Below are 19,922 nucleotides of genomic sequence, written 5' to 3'. Positions count from 1 at the left end.
AGTCCCGGGGCGGCTCTGCCGGTGCCTGGTGCGTTCCCGTAACGCGCTCCCGGTGATTTCCTTCTCTCCCCAGGGCCTCGGGCAGCGGCCGCGGGGGAGCGGCTCCGTTCGAGCGGAGGGGGCAGCATGGTTTGGAGTCCTCCCGGTCGCAGGCCGTCATAATCATGATCGATTTCAGTGAGTTTCGACTGTCTAACCTCTTGTCAGAATGGTGCCTTAGGCAGGTGATGCTTAAAAATAACTGTTTCTTCTCCTGCGTTCGTCCTGCGGCCGGGATGCACGGCAGCCTCTCCTCCCCCGTTACAGAAGGGATGGTGCCCTGAGCCCTGCGTTCTTACACAGCTCCGGTGGGACTGCTGCCGTCCGCATAAAGATCAGAGTGCTCCTAACAAACCCGCCGTGCCCAGCTGTAGTGCTGAACTGTTGTGGTTCAGAGCAAAGTATTAGTGTTTTGTGTTGTCGTGAGAAACAAACTGATTTTTAATAATTTGCTTTTAGCTAATCAAACTATATGTGACTATGCAACGTATGAATAGACCTGGATCATTCCAAATTGCACGTGCGTGAGGTTTTTCTCCTGTTTGGAAATGAAAAGCTCATGTAAAGAGTGGTAGGATAGAAAAGACTATCCAGCGTATTTGCAAGCTTCAATCCAGAGCAAAAGCATTATGCAGAATTACAAGGAATTAAATTTATTAGTAATTCTTAACTCTAATGTTGCTAGTTGAACCCTTTAATAGCATGTATGTAAACAGCTATCTGAGATGACTTCTGCCAATGTGCCGAATCATTGTTATTTTTCTAATATAACTGATAAATAACAGGTTGCCCAGAGAAGCTGTGGATGCCCCATCCCTGGAGGTGTTCAAGGCCAGGCTGGATGAGGCTTTGAGCAACCTGGGCTAGTGGAGGGTGTCCCTGCCCATGGCAGGGGGGTTGGAACGAGATGATCTCTAAGGTTGCTTCCAACCCAAACCATTCTATGATTCTATGATAAATATATTGTTAAAAAAATAAAAAAGAACATTCCTACAAACTTTTCATGTTGAATCATGCTTTTTTGTTGTTGTTGCATGTGCACCTGATAAAAGTCACTTTAATAAAACAGATAATTCACTCCAGTGCTGTATCAGGAAATGGACTGGGACCAGTTTGACTTGAATCCTAAAGTAATTGCTGCCCTTAAAAAAGGTAACTTAATTTTCCAATGTCTTGTTAATAGATCTGTCACCATACTGTCTTCCTTTTACATAATTGTGTTTGTGGGTGTAAGCCTGTAGATGTACAGTAACATTTTAGGACTGTAATTAAGTATTTCATAAGCCAGTTTTTTGAATAATTAGAAGTGATAGCTTTTTCGCAGGCTCCAATAATAATTTTCCAAACAATTTTATACCATGTGTTGATATATTCAAAGTAAATGTTGCTTGCCTAGCTTACAAGAATGCAGTGTAGGTAAACTTCCAAGTAAATGAGTAGTAGAAAGTGGGAAAACTTCTTCGGTGCAAAGACTGTAATCCAGCCAAAAGTATTTATAAAAATTCCTCTCATTTCAGCTGACATAAAATCAATAAAAGAGATTTTAAATCTTTCTGGAGCAGACTTGCAAAGACTGATGAAACTATCCAGTGCAGACATACAGTGCTTGCTGAAAACAGTGTCTCTCACACTGAGGAGAAATAGCATGCTTACAGGTAATACAGTCAATGAAAAAAACCCTGTTCTGTTTAAATCTTAAAATACTGTCACTGGGAGAAAATAAGGCTTCAGCTCCTCATTAACACCGTAATGTGATTCTGAAAATGAAAAGGTGTTTTAGTTATGCTTAGTGAATTATGTAACTATCCTAAGGATAGCTCCTCTTGAAACCTTGAAGGTAAAAGGAAGAGGATGGGTGTCATTCTTCAGGATCAAACCTGCTTGAAACAGGACAAAATGATTCTCCAGTCCGGAAAACTTGATTAGAGGAAAAAAAAAAATTCCCTCGCCCTTTTGGACTAAGACTAGTTGAAAAACATATATGATGTATTAAAAAGGGTATAAATTGATTGATATAAACACCTCATTCCAAACCAAACAGGACCTAATAGCTCATCCTGTACAAATGCTTTCATGGCAGCTCTGTACTTAGAATTTATTTTCTTGTGATTTGCATGTATCTTCAGGCCTTGGCCAGGTGCCTGCTGTGCTGTTCGTACTCTGCTATAGTTTTCCATTTTCATAACTGCTGTGCTTGGACCTTGCAGGTAGTATTTTTCCAGAGTGTAGCTGTCCGTAGAGACTTGGAGACAGAGAAAGGACAAAAGTTTGAGAGGAGGAAAGGGCTCAGTGTAAACTGTCAATTTTTGAACAGGCACTCAGTTAGCAGGCCCTGTGAGGAAAGGGAGGTGGGGAAGACCAGGCTGAATTAGAAAAATCTCCCATCAACAGAGAAGGCATTCCTTGTAGCATTCCTGGTATACAGCCTCTATTTTGTATCACTGTGCGTTAGAAAGATACTAAATTAAACTCCTTTTTTTCTTTTTCCTTTTTTTTCCCCCCTTTTAATCATTTAAAAAAACCCCAAAACCCTGCAGCACTTCAGCTCTACCAAGATAAAGATCATCTCACCTCCCAACACCAGAAACTAAGCCTTGGATGTTCAGTACTAGATAATTTGTTAAAAGGTGGCATTCCTTTAGTGGGAATCACAGAACTTGCCGGGGAAAGTTCTGCTGGGAAGACTCAGATCAGTTTACAGCTGTGCCTTTGTGTGCAATATCCTTACAAATATGGTGGACTGGACTCTGGTAAGTACTGAAATGCAAATATTGATTCATTTGCCATTCAGAAGAATATACTGTCTTTAAGAACATCATCAGTGCATTGAAGTAGATGCACATATTCAGTGTATGTCTTACCCTTCTACGATAGCATTAGCAGTAAGCTAGGTAGTTAGTAAAGCATTTTTATAGAGAGAAAAGCATGCTGTGCACGTGCCCTGCGTCACAATGTCATTTAATACAAAATTACTGTTGGCTGTTGTTTAGCTGCCTGCCACTCTGGGTTGACCTAGACACACAAAAAGCATTGACTCCTCAGATGACAACCACAGCAGAACAACTTGTCAGATAATTTTCTACTAATATCTTGGGTATATGGTATATATTCCCTAGCTGGGGGTTTCAAATTTTGAAGAGTATTTAGTTTTATAACAATAATTAAAGTGATTTACAGAGTAAAATTGATGGAAATGTAGTTGAAGAAAGTTAACATTGTTTCGTACCTGCAATTTTCCTGGTTTTGCCAAAGTAGGTAGGTTTATTGTTTGATTTGAGCATAGTCTGTCATACTAATCTAACTTCTAGCATTTTCTTTTGAGTATAATGCGCTGTCTTAGAAAGGGAGGAAATTTCTGTCACTTCTGAGGATTCAGTGTCCTGGTTGTCTGCCTTCGGTGTGTTTTTGCAGTGATCTTGCACTTCCTTCCACACAGCTTTGGGTTTAATTTGGCAGCTCAGTGGTTTGTTGTGGGGAAACTTAATTATTTCTTGTACTATATCCACTCCTGTGGAAAAACCATGGAATGTCCAAATGAACATCTTGCTTAGAGGACAGTAGTTTGCCTGTCGTTTACATTACTTTGCTTTAAGTTATGTCATTAATCAGAGCAGAAGCAAATATATTTTGTTCGATTCCTTCATGTGTTGCTGCTAACTGCTGCAAATATTTTGAATGCAAATACATTTTTATTCATGCCCCAGCATTTCTCCCTGTTTATGTTGAAAGAAAGGAACAAACCAGAGTGGAGTACAGATGAATGTGCCCAACATCCTAATGGCGCTCTTGTCTCTTGTACCAGACTACAGACTTCCTTGTAGGGCTACAAATGGCAAGTCTTTTCATTATTTGTGCTTGAAGAGGTTCTTGTTTTTTATGCGGCTAGTATTTGGTGCTATTATGATTGCTTTGTTGTGTCAGTGTTCCCCATCTGCTCAGTCCCATGTGTTTCATGGGAGATCGGATGGAATGGCTATCGTATCGATGCTCCTGTGAGAGAACTACAGCATTTTGGAAGAGCTGAGAAAACAACTTTTGAGGATCTTGACGGTATAGAAGGTGGAAATATCCTGCTGCAGGAGCTGGAGAGCTAGGGGAGTGGTGGAATCCTAATTACTGCAGTTCGTTACTCTCACTGGGGTATCTTGCCATATGTTAGACTGTGTACAGTCATAGCAGCAGATATTGTTTGCATAGCACTTAGAAAATGAAACAATTTCTCTGCAGTCTATAAATAAGGGTTGTGTTGAATCTCTTAGGAGAAATACAGGAATTAAAAGCTTCTGTTATGTATGAGGAGTTTTATTCTTTAGGAGACTTGAGGAGAAAAACAATGTGTAGTAACTGCCACAGAAGTCTAGCACTACCAATAGAAGATTAATCTCGGTGCTAAAACTTTGCTAATGATTTGAAATTATCATGAGTTTGAAATACATTTCTTTAGACAGTATAGATTTATTGTGTATTTATTTCGTTTGACTTAGTGCTGATCTTGTTTACAATTCTCAATGCTAGGAGGCTGGCAGCAAACAAAGAAAATAGGACATCCTTTGCCTCAAGGTTATCTTTCTGCCATTCTAAGAATGTCAGTTATGGTCAATTGCATGTTGGCTGAATTTATTTTATATGCCCATATTCATAAGTAATACATGAATATGCGACAAATTCATATACGTATTAGAATTCTGAATTGGAAAAATATGCTAATGATTCTTGGTAACAAGCTGGGTTTGGTGCATGACAGATTACGTTCATGGGACTCAAAATTCATCCTTCTTTGAGGGTGGGGTTTTTTAGTGTTTTTTCTTTTTGTTTGGTTTTGGGGTGTTATTTGGTCAACAACCGGCATAGAATTTTATCAGCCTAAGTAACAGTAAAGCACTGGGATTTGATGAAGTAGCTGGTTTCTGTTTGGTTTTGTGGACCTGTCGTGGAAGATGGTTATGAGATCACTGGGTATGACTGACTCCTTAAGAGTGTCTCAGCTTTTTTCTCAAAAGTGATAACTAACCTGATTCTTGACTTGCTTTTAGTGTTGAGAGCTTCTTGATAAACTGTATATAGCATGATGCCATGGGCTTTTCTTTGTGTTGTACTAGTCTCCTATTTTTTTTTAGATTATGATAATTCACTTATCTTTAAAGATATGTGACTATTAAGTGCTTTTGCCTCATAATTAGGCATCAGTCTTTAATACTGAGTTTAGTAATTTGACAATCTTTTCTAGCCCTTGTAACTTTGCTATGCACCTCCTGTATTTTTAATGCAGGGGTGTGTATTCTCATTAATCAAATGTTTCATTGTGGCTCAAACGGAAGAGCACAAACAAAGCTGAAGAGGCTTGACAAAGGTCTGGTAGGATAAAGTGCAGCTCATTGTATTGTGAAACACAAATTTTAAGCCAAGGCAAAGCTCATCTGATATATTTTATGTGGCTTAGCTCTCTTAAAGTTCAAGATGAAAATTACATTATTGTTTTGTGAAACAAAGAGCACTTAAAAAAAATAAGGTTGTCCCACTGTATATTTTGTAGAAATCACAAATGGACCCATTAGGTACTTGGAGTACAGTATCTGCTGCAGTAGATTTAACTGGTGTCAAAGAATCCTTACAGCAGAGTAGAAGATTGGCAGCTGAGTGAATGCTGGCATTTACAAAACTAAACTGAGGCAGGAAATAGTCTTAAGAAGTAGAACTGTTCTTAAGAAGGAATTAATCTTCCTGATCTTTTTTTTACAAGGGTTTCACTAAAAGAAATTAACCTGAATAAATGTGTTTGCTTGAACTTTAAAATTGCTGTCATGGTTTTAGGAAGAGGATAGTGTGTATCTGTTGAGCAGGAATTTTAAATCTAGGTTGCTGGACCAGTGGAACAGAGAGGACCGGATTTTTGCTTCTCAGCTGTTCTTTTGTGCCTACAGGTATTAACAGCTGTAGGGTTACTGTGTTTGCCTCAATTTGCTTGCTCATCAGGTATACATATGAAACTGGGCCACAATTGCATATATGTTTGTAATACAGTAAGATTGCTTGATCGTTTTATAATCTTCTGCTTTTGCCTTGTGTGTGTTCCTATCACGGTTCTTATCACTGTACTGAAATTATCTGCAAATAAGACCTTTAGGAGAATTTTACATTTCTTTTTCTTCAGATAAGTTAATTTTGGAAAAAAATGTATTTTTTAGCAGGGTTCTCGGGTTTTCTGTTTTGAAATATCTTGAATGTTGCAGTAACTTTGGATTGAAATACGATTGTCTAATCAACGGAGCATCAATCTATCTAGAAATAAAAATCTGTATTTGCAAAAACAACGATAAAGTCTCAAGTAACGGATGATCCATCATTCTTAAGTAAACTAAGGAGAGGACAAGGGACATACTGCTCAAGGCAGGTCTGATTTTTAGAAAGCAGATGCTTTCTCTGTAAGCCAGTATTCATGGTAAAGAAGTTCCTGTCTTTTAGAATTAGGCAATGTTGTGCAAAAGGCAACCAGCTGTAAGAATGGTAGCTGAGAATTCCAGAATGTTTTACTTTAGGAACTGTTAAGTTACTATGCTAACAGAAGTTAGCATAGCTTTTGTTATTATGAAATTCAGAAACCACATAGGCTTAAGGAAGCTGCATATCGCGGCAGGTTTTCTTTATTTCTTTGTTTGTTTGCTTCGTTTTGAATTTGCACCATAATGATTTTCAGTTTTGTGGTGTGAGTGTTGCAAGACATAATTGGCTTATCTGAGTGAGTGTTGGTGCTAAATATACATCATGTCAGATTTGTGATTAGAACGTTTTCTTAACTTACTGGCTTTTTAGAAATTGTGAAACTGAAAATCTGATTAGGAGTGCGTGAACTGCCCTTGGTAAAGACACTCACCTGCCTATTTGATACTCAGCTGTCACTGTCAAGTTGGAGAGTGATATGAAAATTAGTCCAATTGGGAGAAATTAACCTAGGGAAATAGTTAAGAAAGTTAAAGTTCACCTAATTAACTGTTTAATAATTAGCCATACATAAAGCCTTAAGCAGTTAAGTGATAGAATTAATAGTTTACTGTGTTTTCCTCGGCTGAACTTCATACATGTTCAGACAGTATACAACAAATTGCTGATGTCAGCGTAAACTTAATGGATTCAAGTAACTGTGGACTCATTTTCTCTTTTTTTTTTTTTTTAATTTTCCTTTTTTGCTGATGGAAATACGTGTTCATCTGTGTCTACAGGTATTGCATATGACTTCAGTCATTGTAATTACCAAAGACATTTATGCCCAGAGCTTAAAATTCAGAATTCCATCCACTCAAATGCTAGCAAAAAAGTGGGAAAAGTACAGAAAATATTAATGGTTCAACCTCTTAGTTTTATATATGTTGTAGTTCAGAAATCATGATCAGATCATGACTGCTCTGATTTGTGGTACTGACAGTGCTTTATTGTAGTCCTTATTCACTGTCAAATGTTGTAAACTGGTAACAACCCTCAGTTCCCTCTGACATAAATATGTCCATAATGAAATGGGGGAATTAAGAATGGAGATTGTATATTCTAGTGATAAATGCTGTTGGCTGCCAGGGCCAAGGAAAGTAAGAAGAAGCCAAAGTATAATTTGAACCTGTTATTAGGTAGAATGGAAATGGAAATTGTGGAAACATTTCAGTACCTCCTCTGGAGGCGTGGATGATGATGAAGTGTTTTTCCACATGTTAATAACTGAGGAAGGTCTTTAATTCTCACATATCAAAGACAATTTTTTAAATTAGTGGGCATAGGTAATTTTTTTTGCTTTATCTGATGGCTTTTTTAAAAAATAAGACTGTGTACTGGAAAAACAATTTATTTTTTTAATGTTTCACATGTGAAGTAGGGTGATTTGTGTAAGAAATTAGGGTGTCTTGGGGGAGAGTTAACCTGAAGATGCAAGTTAGTCCTAAAGAAAATTAGGCTTAGGCTCCTCTTTGTCTTATGCAGAAGATTCTCAGAATTCAATACCCTGTGTTATATAGGTTTCCATCTACAAAATATTTTTAAAGTAACCATTAATTTTTACTTATCCAGTCCTGAGATCTCTCAGTTTCTGCTGCTAGACATAGTTTCATATTTTTTTTCAGTGGAATATATAGAGGATTTGGAAGTTGCATCTGGAAATGGGACTTTGTGCTCCCTGGAGAGCCAGTGTAGGGATTGGACCATTGGGGTGGAAATGTTCAGGATGTCTTGTGTTGCCAAGCTCATCAGCAGCTTCAGACACTTTAGTGAGTGGACTTAATCCTTAGATGTAACCCTATAAGTATTAGCTGATAGTTCTGGCTCCTTCTGCAATGACAGTAACAAATTTTTATACAGAAAATATTGCATGTGTTTCTGTTTTCTTTACCTGACATCTTTGATGTGTATGCTTAATTTTCTCTGCAATAACACATACTTGTTAATCAGAAACCACAGTAAAACTATGTGGACATCACTCACAGTAACGTGATTGAAGTATAATGCTTTTTATCTAATCTGCCATTTTCAGGAAGAGTTAATTGGACTGAGATTGGATGAGTGATCCTCTTTAAACTGCCTTACAAATTGTGGTAATAAGTACACCTCCGTGTGTAATTTTAAAAGCAAGAAAGTTGAAAACAGTGAGTGAAATTAATAAAAATATTAGTTGTACTGGTTTTGGCTGGGATAGATTTGTTCATAATATAGTGCTGTGTTTGTATTTCTGACCAAAACAGGCAAACTATGCAGTATCGCTCTGTTTGTGGGTTGGAATAATGATGATACTTGTAATCACCCAAGTTAGGTGATCAGGTTTCTGCAGCTGTGCAAAATGAGTGTCACCTAGTGGAGAGTATAAAAATCCAATTGTGTCAGCAGACACCAAAAAAAGCACCTGGCAACTACAGGAAAGTCATAGGAGTGGTTTTTTTTGTTGTTCGTCATTGATTCAATATGGCTGTAAAAAAAAAAATAATAAAAAAGTAACATGAATTTCCAGGTACATAGGTGTAGCTTTTGAGCAGAGAATGTATTACTTTTATTTTTGTGCTGTTAAGAAAACTGCGAAAGAGCCCTGTTGTAACAGAGGTGGCTTCCTTGATTACAGGAGCTGTCTACATTTGTACAGAAGATGTATTCCCAAGTAAACGTTTGCAACAACTCATAGATCAACAACATAAGCTGCGTGCAGATGTTCCAGCTGAAATCATACAGAAGATCAAATTTGGAAACAGTATTTTTGTTGAGCATGCAGCAGACCTAGTAAGTAGTACCACAAATAATTAATATATAATTATTGCACTATAATCAAGTGACCACAGGGGTTTCTTTTGGTGTAGCAGACCCTTCAAAAGGCTACAAGTGAACTAAGATCTGTAATGAATACGACTTAATCTCTGCAATTTGCTGTTAGAAACTGTCTATTACGGTGTTTTATTATGAGAGATATTAAAAGATAAATATTGATATTTTTAAAAAATTAATCATGTAGTGGGGTTTTGTAAGTCATTACATTTAATAAAATGTAGTAGACTTACTGCTACTAGTTTTACTGCAGCTCCTAGAGAGATCTTCATTGAGTTTGGATACAGGATATAAATATATATGCAAAAGGTGGTGTGTATCCTGAGTAACTCGCAATATAACGCCAGAGCTGTTAAACTGCAATTTAAGCAGGTGGGAGGAAAAGATACAAACAATGATGCCTGGAATAGGTAATGGCACAGCACAACAACAGCAGTGCAGCTGGCTTGCGCCTCTGCCTGTAAGATGTCACAGTAGAAGCAGGGGGGAAAGGATACAAACTCTATTCTTGCCTTGTAAACCCACATTTTTGTGCTTTTTCTTAAGTAGCCATGAATATGCTCTTTATTGATAGAACATCAGAAGTTCTGTTTCCTCTAAGGCTTTAAAGTAGCACTTGTTAAATCATTCTAATTGTTGGAGTTGTTTTAACCACAGTCTGCAAGTGTAAGAAGATCTTGTACATTAGTATTCTTGCCACTTATTCACTGTGTGGTCCAGGCAGCAGCTAAGCTACCTTTCCCGTGTCCCTTTCATTGGAAATATTAATTAAAGTTCTAATTGTAATTTCTGGAAGCTACAGAGTATGTTATCGTAAAAAGGAAAGAATCACCCTATAGTAGTATGCACATCTCTCTAAAATACCCTTAGAAGTACAAAACTACACTCACCGGTAAGCCCAGCTACTGCACAATAGGTTACTACAATTCATATATTGCTATCTATAGATTTAGTTTGTGCGTGTGTGTATCCACATCATGAAATGCATTGCTAGATAGAGACAGGCAGATTGTAGCAACTGAAGTAGAAACCCAAATCACAATGACATTCTGTATTTTCTTTCACATAAAAAAATTTTTTACTTTCTTCATTCTGAAGAATCCAGTTGTTCATGTATTCACTTGAATAAGTCTTGTACAAACAGGAGGACCACATACAAACACCAAAGTGTTTAAGTGCAACATAGTTTCCTGTAGTATACCAGTAAGTGAAACAAATAAACAAAAAATTTCAATTTTCCAGAATGGAAAGAAGCCATATTCTTCAAAGTAATTTTTTCCCCTTAGGTTTTTTTTTTTTAAAAAGCCTTTGATATTATAATATTATTTATTTTGTAAAAAGCAGCTCATTTAGTAGAATAGAGCTTGCTGTAATTACAATTTGGTTTTAAAAGCTGTGGAATGCTGGAGGATATTGTATGTAATTTTGGATGCATATAAGCTTTTAGCTGTGAACCTCTGTTTATGGCACCAGTCAGAACTGTGACTCTCACACTATTGGGTTTTTTTTTCCCAGCATTGGGGTTTCTGATGGCCAGGAGCTGAGATTATCACCATGAGCTTGTTCTGCTTCCTACTCAGCTGCTGTAGACCACACTGTTAAAGACAAGATACTGGGCTATGAGGACCTTTCATCTGACTGATACGATTATTTTTATGTGATAGAAGTTGCACCCTACAAAATATTTGTCAGTTAAACTTTGTACAATTGAAATGTTTGGTGATTTCAAAATATTCAATGAGTAAAACTTTTAATAGAGAGGATATAAATTGCAGCTACTCATAAGACTCTTCATCAATATGGATGTGATGTAGCAGTTGGGTATTTTACTGTCAATATGTCATTAGTGGAACAGCAGCATAGTCAAACATCTGCTTTGAGTAGCCTTGAGTCCTCAGTGTTTCAGTGAGAACCACTCCTGAAAACAGGGATGGTTCAGGATTGTAGTGTTGCATTCCTGAGATTTTGAAGTGTCGGTACATAACTGATTTAAGTCAGAGCTGCAGGTAACTGTACATTGCAGTTTGGTCTTTTGATTTTTTTTCTTAAGGTAAAACCACAAGATATTTGTGAAAAATGGTTACTAGTGAGACTTAAAGATCCACAGACTCACTTTATGGTTAGAAACTCCATCAGGTTGTGTTTCTGTAGTTACTGTCTTGATTTTACAAATAGTTATTTGAACTGTTTTAATGCTGGCTGTTTGTATTTTGTTGCAGGATGCCTTTCACAACTGCATTACTAAAAGGATTTCCTTACTGCTCACAAGAGGCATGGTGCGGTTGGTGGTCATAGACTCTATTGCTGCTTTGTTTCGGTGCGAATTTGGAGCTTCAGATTCTGTTATGAAGGCTCAGTATTTGCAGACATTTGGAGCACAGCTTCACAGTTTAAGCACTAGATTCAGGACTCCAATAATGTGCATTAATCAGGTACGACAGCAAAATTGCTTCTCATTTTATAGGGACCATTTACTAAACGGCTGGGGCGGGGAGGAAATCTGTGCAGGCAGATTTCTTGGTGTTTAACACTGTCAGCTGAGTATTAATGACTGATGGAAACTGCAGTTTCCTTAAACTGGTGTACTTTAGTAAATTTGAACTTCTCAAAGTTTAAGAATATAAGTTAATCTTTTATAGATTGTTAAAGTTCTCAAAGGTTGTCCATTAAAGTTAACAAAAATATGTATGTATAGCAACTGCACAAAGCGTCAAACTGGAAGAGCGAGTTCTTTCTTAACACCAGCTTCAAATGCAACCACCAGCAGGATTGCTCTGGGAACTGTGCATGCACAGGTATATTCCACATACACAGGAGAGTGAAGCACCAGGGACTTTGCTGCATTTTTGTGAAGCTCGGCATTTTTGTGTAACTTCTGAGATTATCGAAGCATTAGAATTACAGGTCAACTCCAAATGTTTTTCTGCTTTAGGTGACTGATGCAGTGAGTGAGTCAGAAGCTGCTCAGTGCTGTTGTAGGTAAGTCATCCACAACAGAAATGTAAAAATGTCATACACAGCAGCATTTAACCATTATATTTTTTTAATAGCTCCAATATAAACTACCAGAGCATATGAAGAGCAGTAGTGCATTTGCCCAGCAATGCTGTATTTGCTGGAGATCAGCAATAACTAATGGGCTGTAAAGTGGAAGAAACTGTGATATACACGTATGTGGTAATCCCTAATCAGCAAGTTAGGGGGAAAAATTATTTGGAGTTAATGGCTGGTGTACTTGCTTACACAGGAGCATTTTTGCATCTCTTCTTGTTTCTGGTAGAACAGAGAGCATTTTCTGTCTGCTTAAAAAAAAATAGCAACCAAACCTTATTGATTTGTTTTGTTCAGAAAAAAAAAAGTTATCTTTTGACACCAAGGTATTAACAGGATATATATTTGTTGTTTGAATCCTAATTATAATCTTGATGTACTAGATAAGCTAGGTGCTACATAAATGTGTTATGTCCTCAGATTCAGAAGCTGACAGAGAACAAAGACGAGGATCAGGTTTTTTCCCCTGGTTATCTTGTAATTCTTTCAGTGGAGAAATGGCACTTTTTTCTGGAAAAAGAAAATTGTTTCAAACTGGTTATCTTGTAATTCTTTCAGTGGAGAGATTGCACTTTTTTTCTGGAAAAAGAAGATTGTTTCTAGCTTTGAGTTGAAAGTAATTCATATGCAGTGTTGTACCTGCCCAACATTTCTAAAAATACATTTGAATGGAATCCAGGGCCAACAGTTACACATTTCAAATACTTTTAAGTTCAACTGTTTTTCTGTTGCTATTTACCTCTTACAAGAGGGGACCCGTCAAGACAGAGGCAGGGATTCACTATTGCTGTAGTTGGAAGAATGACTGAATTATTCTGTATAGAAGCACTTGTCTTCCAGTTGTTACCTCGCTATAGAGAGACCCTAGTGTATAGTTCTGTGAGTATACCCTGTAATCTCTGCCTTCAAAGACCTATAGTTTTAAATATAGTAAACAACAGTAAATATCGAAACAGTAGATAACTTATTCCAGTGTAATTTTGTTACAACAGAAGATATTTAATCTTAAATTCATACATGCAGAAATCTGTAATGCTTCTTTATAGTGCAGTGGATAACAGAGTCTCTCCAGCACTTGGAATAACCTGGGCAAATCAACTGCTAATGAGATTGATGGTCAGCCGAATATCACCACCTGAACAATCATCCGGAGTTGCATCACACCACACTGGAAGTGTGAGGACTTTAAGAGTAGTTTTTGCTCCTCATCTCCCTCAATCCTTTTGCTACTATACAGTAAAATTGGAAGGTGTAAAAGGAATAAGATAAATCCTTTCTATAGTAAAGCATCCTGCTCCAAAAAACCAAAAGTATCAAAACTACTTTGCTTCAGGAAGAATTACTAGTAAAATTAAATTCTTCCTAGATGAGAGAAATAGATGCTGAACTACGTAAGTGGTGATAAGACAATATGTTAAGCATTTTCTACATTGTGAAAGAAGATCTTTTATGCTTGGATGTATGTTCAGCAGCTTTTCCTCATGAGAAGTTTTCTGAAGGAGAGTAAATCTGTGGGCAGGTGAGTGCAGCACAATGAAGTGTGATGTGGCAATCCCCATGTTAGGGGAGGCCTGATTTTTAATTTTCTTTAAAGAGCATGGTAATCTAGAAACAGCATTTACTGCAAGTGCATTATACCTTCTCTGTTTCCAGACCCAAAGGGACTCAAATTCAACCAGTCTGGTGGCATTTCTAGGCCTTGTGCTGCTATTATACCCAAAGGGACTCAAATTCAACCAGTCTGATGGCATTTCTAGTCCTTGTGCTGCTATTACGTATAGCCATTCTTCTATCTATAGGGCCTCAGAAATAACACAAAGCAACTTTGTCATAAAGCAGCTATCCTATTGTAAAACCACTTGTTACTAATGTTAGGATTAAAAAAATGCCAGAAGCATACTTGATTTTAACATCTTACTATAAGAACTAAAATTGTACTGCTTTTGTGCAGTATCAGCATATATAACTTCATCAACTTGTACAATTTTTTTTTAAATTGTTTCTACTCTTTTCCTGCTTTGCAGTTCCCTCTGTTCATAGCAAAAGCCTTTTTAGCCTCTTCCATTTAAAAAATAAAAAAAACCCACACACCTCATCTCCTTGTTCTGTTTGCCCACCTCTGGAGCTGTGTAACCAAGCGGTTTCAGAGTAAGAGCTCTGTTTGTGTTCTCCCTGATACGCAGCGTGGCTCTCGCTTTTATTGGCTCTGGGTAGCATTCTTGATCAGCTTCTGCACTGCTACCTCTCTTGTCTTCTGTCCTTTCCGCTGGGCTCTGGGCTGAATTGTGCTTCTGAAGGGCACCTTTAGCCATGGGAGCCATTACTCCTCTCAGGTTTCCAGTGTTATTGTTGCTAGAGCTTTACATGTTTTTCTTTCCATCTTTGCACTACTTAGCACATCTTTTTTGTTCTCCTCAGACTACTGCTATGACCTCTGCTTCTTCTAGTCATTTTTTTTCTGCATTCACTGTGAAAGAAATCTAAATGAAGTTACTCATGAACATTCTCCAAAGGCTTTAGACCTTATTTGACCTCCATTATGCAAGTACCTGCTCTTACCAGTGTATGATGTTCACTTGTATCGCATACTTGTTAAGCTTTCAGATTCCCCCTTCTACCTGCTTCCCCAGGTTGCCCAGACAAGAAGTCTACCAGAGTCTTAGGGGTTTTTTTGGTGTAGTTACATTGCTCAGTTCTGTCTTCTGGCAAATGAGAACCTTTTGTTCTCTGTAGTCTAAACAATAAAAATCTCTCCCACAAATGTAAGTTCAGAAGAATGACTATCACTTGGTAAAACACAGGTCCAGATACATTCCTTTTGTGTTGTTCAGGTAGGCTGTATTAGTGAAATGGCCACTTCCTCTACTTTTCCCCAGGAATGCTCTTTAAGGATGTATAGTACCCATCTTTTCTCCTGGAAGCATGCAGCTGGGTAGCAGAAAGGAAATGTCACAGTTTACCTGGTAAAAACCACTTTCACCAACACATTTAAGTAACATCTTACCTGAGCAAGACTTCCTGTCATTGCCCATGTTAGTTGTTATCTAACTATCCAGATGGAGACTTAAATCTGAGTCAGAGTACGTTCAGTATGTTTCCTAGCTCATCATCACACACAAGCCCTGAACCTCTAAACCCCAACTGACCCCCAGGCTTATAGTCAATCACTTGCAGCAGCTGAATGTTCATCTGCAGTTTCTACCCCTTTCTTCAGTCACTTACATCCACAGTCAGAAATCTAGAATGTTGTTCGTCTTTCTTTAGTACAGCTTTGGGGGGTGCAGACCCTCATGAAGACTGAACAAATCATCTGCCCTCTTTGAAGCTGTGTGTCAAAAGTGTTTTAATAAATGCAATTTAAGAACCTTCCCTTTATACAGCTTTATTCATCTTTGGATTTCACAACTGAGATTTGTTTCTATACAGGAAAAAAATTGAAGTAATTTTACAAAGAAGATTTAATCTAGAATGTATTAAGTATACCACCTTTATCCTGTAAGACTACATTTAAATATTTTTCTACACTTTGAAAAGAAACATTAAATAACACTTGAGAAACTTTTAAACAGTTTCAAATCTATATAACTGTGATGTATTTAAAGAGGCCTTTTTTATCAGAAAGATCATATAGGGTTCTGGAAACATTGCTCTGAAAAAGTAGAACCAAATTCATTTGTGCTTGGTAAAGAGAAAGAATTTACACAACTGACCTATTAACAAAATAGATGTAGTAAAACACACTAAACAATCTCACTACAGGTTTCTTGATGAAATCACAGTGAATTGCTACTATTTGTTATAAATAACATTTGTGGAAGTTTATTTTCAACAGAGTTTTAAGGGGTAAGACAAACACGTGAACTCTGACTGGGATTTCATCCATAGCTGTGACAAGCAGTAACTACACATGGAGATCAAAATGCAGCATCTTAAAGCCAGTCTTGGAAGGTTTATTATTATTTTTAAATCAAACATGAAATCCACATATTGGGGAGGGGAGCTCTCCTCAAGAAGGATACAGTGACATTTCAAATGGTTTTCTGGGGTTTTTTTTGTTTGTTTTTTGTTTGTTTGTTTGTTTTTTTAACCAGGTCCTAGAAAACAGAAAATACCATTCCTGATTGCACAGAACTCATCTGGCTTAATTACACTGTAACCTACCAGCACTGCTGTGTCATGCTGCTACACAGTTCAAAACTAAGGACTCTGTAACTTGCCATGCTTAAATTGGGACTTGAATATCAGTAGAAGGAGCCTAAGGAGTGAGCTGGTTTTAAAAACTACTTCACTATGCTTGTTCCATGCTGTATACAAGTTATAGTCTCTCTCAATTATGTGTGCCAGCACAACCGGTAGAGCAGCTTTGAGCTTTCTGATAGAGCTGGAGCATTAAGTGACCTTCCCACTATGCTTCTCTAAATATTTGTTATTTAAAAGCAGCCATAACTAAGGAGCAGTTTTGCAGCATCACTATGAGCATAAGCAACTTCTCAAAAGCTCAGGTCTTCTGACCTCTCTCAGATGGTGGCACTGTATTTTGCTTCTTGCTTTGTAGTTTTGGACTTTAAAAACAGAACAAAACAAAAACAACTATTGACCTCAGCTATTCAGTGTACTGAGACTGTTGTGAATGTTTTGGGGATAAAAAAATAAATGTAGATGTTAAAGATTCCCCTTAATTAAAAAAAAAAAAAAGAAAGCCAATGTTTAAACCAGTACTTCTGTAAGTACTTCTGTGACAATGTAAAGTTGCTACAATGAAACTGTGAACTTCACAGCATCACATCTTTTAAGTTATTCTCTCAGTACAGGCTAACATTACAAAAAATGCTATTCTCGTAGCAGCTTTCAGACAAAATACACGACCTGCATAACAAAAACTAAAGTAACTTGAACTCATCAAGTATTGTAAACACACTTTCAATGAAGCACTGCACACCCCATTTCACTATATATATATTTACAACAGAACCACACCGGTTTCAAAATTATAGGATTCAAATGGTACAATTTAAGCACAAATCATTCTTAAGCTTAAAAGCATTTTAATTTACTACCATTCAGGAGGGCTTCCAGGGGAGGGCAGGGGGTGTTGTTTGTTTTACAAAAAGGTACAAACTCCAGAGAATGTGCCCAGTTGTTTTTCTGTTGCTTAAGTGCTATGTTCTATCACTGCAGTACTAAAAGCACAAACATCACAGCAATAGGTCAGTTATTCCTCTAAAAGAGGAGCAAATCATGAAACAGTTACATTTTACAGTAATATTTCATAAGATCTAAACTCAGGACCAAATATTGACAATATTCCTAAAGACTAGCACACAACCAGACAGATAGAAGGGCAACAGGCACCTTTCTATCGGTAACAATTCGATGTATGATCCATCCTACACCGCGACCCTCGCTGACTGCACACCCCAGAAGAACCAGCCACTGCTCGCAGGAGAACCTAGAGGAGCTGGCCTAACCAGGAGTCCTCACTGGGTTGTTAATGAGGTTCACCCTTCCAGTTCTGGGCAAGGACAAACATGCTAAATTTAAAACAAACCAGCACTACCAAGGTTGCAGTCTTCCTAACAAGATGTCTGTCAGTTTTGAATGTCTTTTCTAATCTTCTGTTTCATCAGAGCTGTTGATTTAGTTCAGTACTGAAGACATCCCAGAATTATACAATTGGGTATTCTGGTTTTATACTTTATGCAGACTGTTAACTACCACTGAAACAGAGGAAACGCACAAAGAAAATCTGATAAAAGCCAACTGAGAAGCTCACCTGAAATCTAAAGATATATAAACCATGTCCTGACAGTAATTAATTAATGATACAAACATAAGGAAGGTTCACCTTAAAATTGGATTTATACATGCTTTAGTGGGATTTGTCAGTGTTAGGTTTATGGCTGGACTCGATGAACTTAATGGTCTTTCCCAACCTAAATAATTCTATGATCGTAAGTTTTTCCTCAAACTGCAAACAGCTCATTGGCTTGTAACTGTAAGGACTTGGCTATCACTTACGGATTTATGGATTAGAGAATTCTTGACATTTGCTTCTTCTCTGAAAAAAAAATCAACCTTTTAAATTTAAGAATTGTTTAATAAGCAGTAGCTCAACAATTTAAACTTCCAACACACTTTAAAATACTATATAAAGGTTTAAAACATTTAAAAGCACAGTACTAGTAATGCCACCAACAGTATGATCCTCAACGAGAAAATCTCCCTCACTATCACCATGAACATACCACAGTCTTGCATTTTAAAAACTTCATGTACTTTGTAGTCTAGCATGGTTAAATATTTTATTGCTATTTACACAAGTTATTCTTCTTCTTTTTTTTGAGAGGCTGCAAAAATAATTTTCCTTCAAAGTTGAAAGATGAGTGTAGAAAACACATTCTTCAATTTATTTTAAGTAATTCCTTATTACCAAAATCAGTTCTGTGTCCAAACAGATTTGTGAGCTTTTTTGGAAGTCAGACTTTCAGAACAGTCTCTGAATGAAACACTGAACTCTCCGGAACTGTGTTACAAACCCTGCTGAGCCAGTCCTCTAACAGTAGCCTCGTGCTGGTATGAACCAGGTTGACTGCAAGGGGTGTTTGCAGTGAGAGTTTCTCAGGGCACTGCCAGAGGGACAGCTGACACCACCGCCAACGGCTGCAGCCGGTTCTCCTGCCTCTTGGTTGGACACAGGCACCCACCCAGCTCAGAAACCTCACGTACAGTTCTGTGTGTACAGCCAGTCAGTCTGGCTTTATGCAGAGAACCGAATCCACCAGTGGGCGCGTATAACATGTTTTGCTTTAGGGGGAAAAAAAGTATATATATTATGTATTTTTAATATAAAAAGCTCTTAATAAAAAGATTAAAACTCAAGAGTCTACATTATATGAGCATATATTGTTAACTGAGCAACAATCTGTTCTTGCTCAAGTTAATTAATGAATTGCACTATTCTGTGCGAAAACTTCTACATATTAGCAGCATCGTATCTCACCGTTTCTAAACTGTCTTTATAGCAGGTATACCATACACAGCTTTCTTCAAAGAGATGCTTATAAGGTACCTCCTGGTAAACATAGTTAAGTGCATTACATATACAACTTTTTCATCAGTTATTGTAACCAACTGAAAACCAACTGGAAACCAGTCAAATACTTCTGTGAAGTACTAATTCTAATGAGTCTTCACAGCCTGCTCAAACACTAAAACTTGCTTATGTTCCTGCGTTTTACCTCCTTCAGTCGGTGCTAACCTTAATGAATATTCCAGCTTTTCCCAAAATTAATTTTTTTTTACATTTTCCAACTTATGACCACATATATTTGTACACACGCTTGTTTTTTTTTTTTTTACTTTCTCATCCAACTTCACATGAATAACAATTTTTACAAAAGATCAACAAAATTACAAGCTTTACAGAAAAGCAAAAGGAAATACTAGTGTCTATAAAGTACTTAAAACATACATACTTCGTTCCAGCAGCAGTCCGGTATACATTAACCATAAGTAGATTTAACATGGATGTGTCGTCAAACGAGTTG

The 19,922-nt window shown here is 37.3% G+C and overlaps 1 protein-coding gene across 1 annotated transcript; it reads left to right on the top strand.

The window, feature by feature from the left end:
* Positions 1–1,120: 1,120 nt before the first annotated feature.
* Positions 1,121–13,644, top strand: XRCC3 (X-ray repair complementing defective repair in Chinese hamster cells 3). The gene is made up of 7 exons (XM_010081841.1): positions 1,121–1,191; positions 1,557–1,694; positions 2,577–2,789; positions 9,128–9,282; positions 11,544–11,756; positions 12,257–12,303; positions 13,422–13,644. Exons 1-7 carry the CDS (start codon positions 1,137–1,139, stop codon positions 13,642–13,644), a joined length of 1,044 nt encoding a protein of 347 aa, XP_010080143.1. The 5' UTR covers positions 1,121–1,136.
* Positions 13,645–19,922: the final 6,278 nt, after the last annotated feature.

The sequence above is a fragment of the Pterocles gutturalis genome, unplaced genomic scaffold (assembly GCF_000699245.1).
Source record: "Pterocles gutturalis isolate BGI_N339 unplaced genomic scaffold, ASM69924v1 scaffold1389, whole genome shotgun sequence".
NCBI classification, from domain to species: domain Eukaryota; kingdom Metazoa; phylum Chordata; class Aves; order Pterocliformes; family Pteroclidae; genus Pterocles; species Pterocles gutturalis.
Note: the sequence above shows the minus strand (reverse complement) of the source record. Positions and strands in the feature narration are given on the sequence as shown.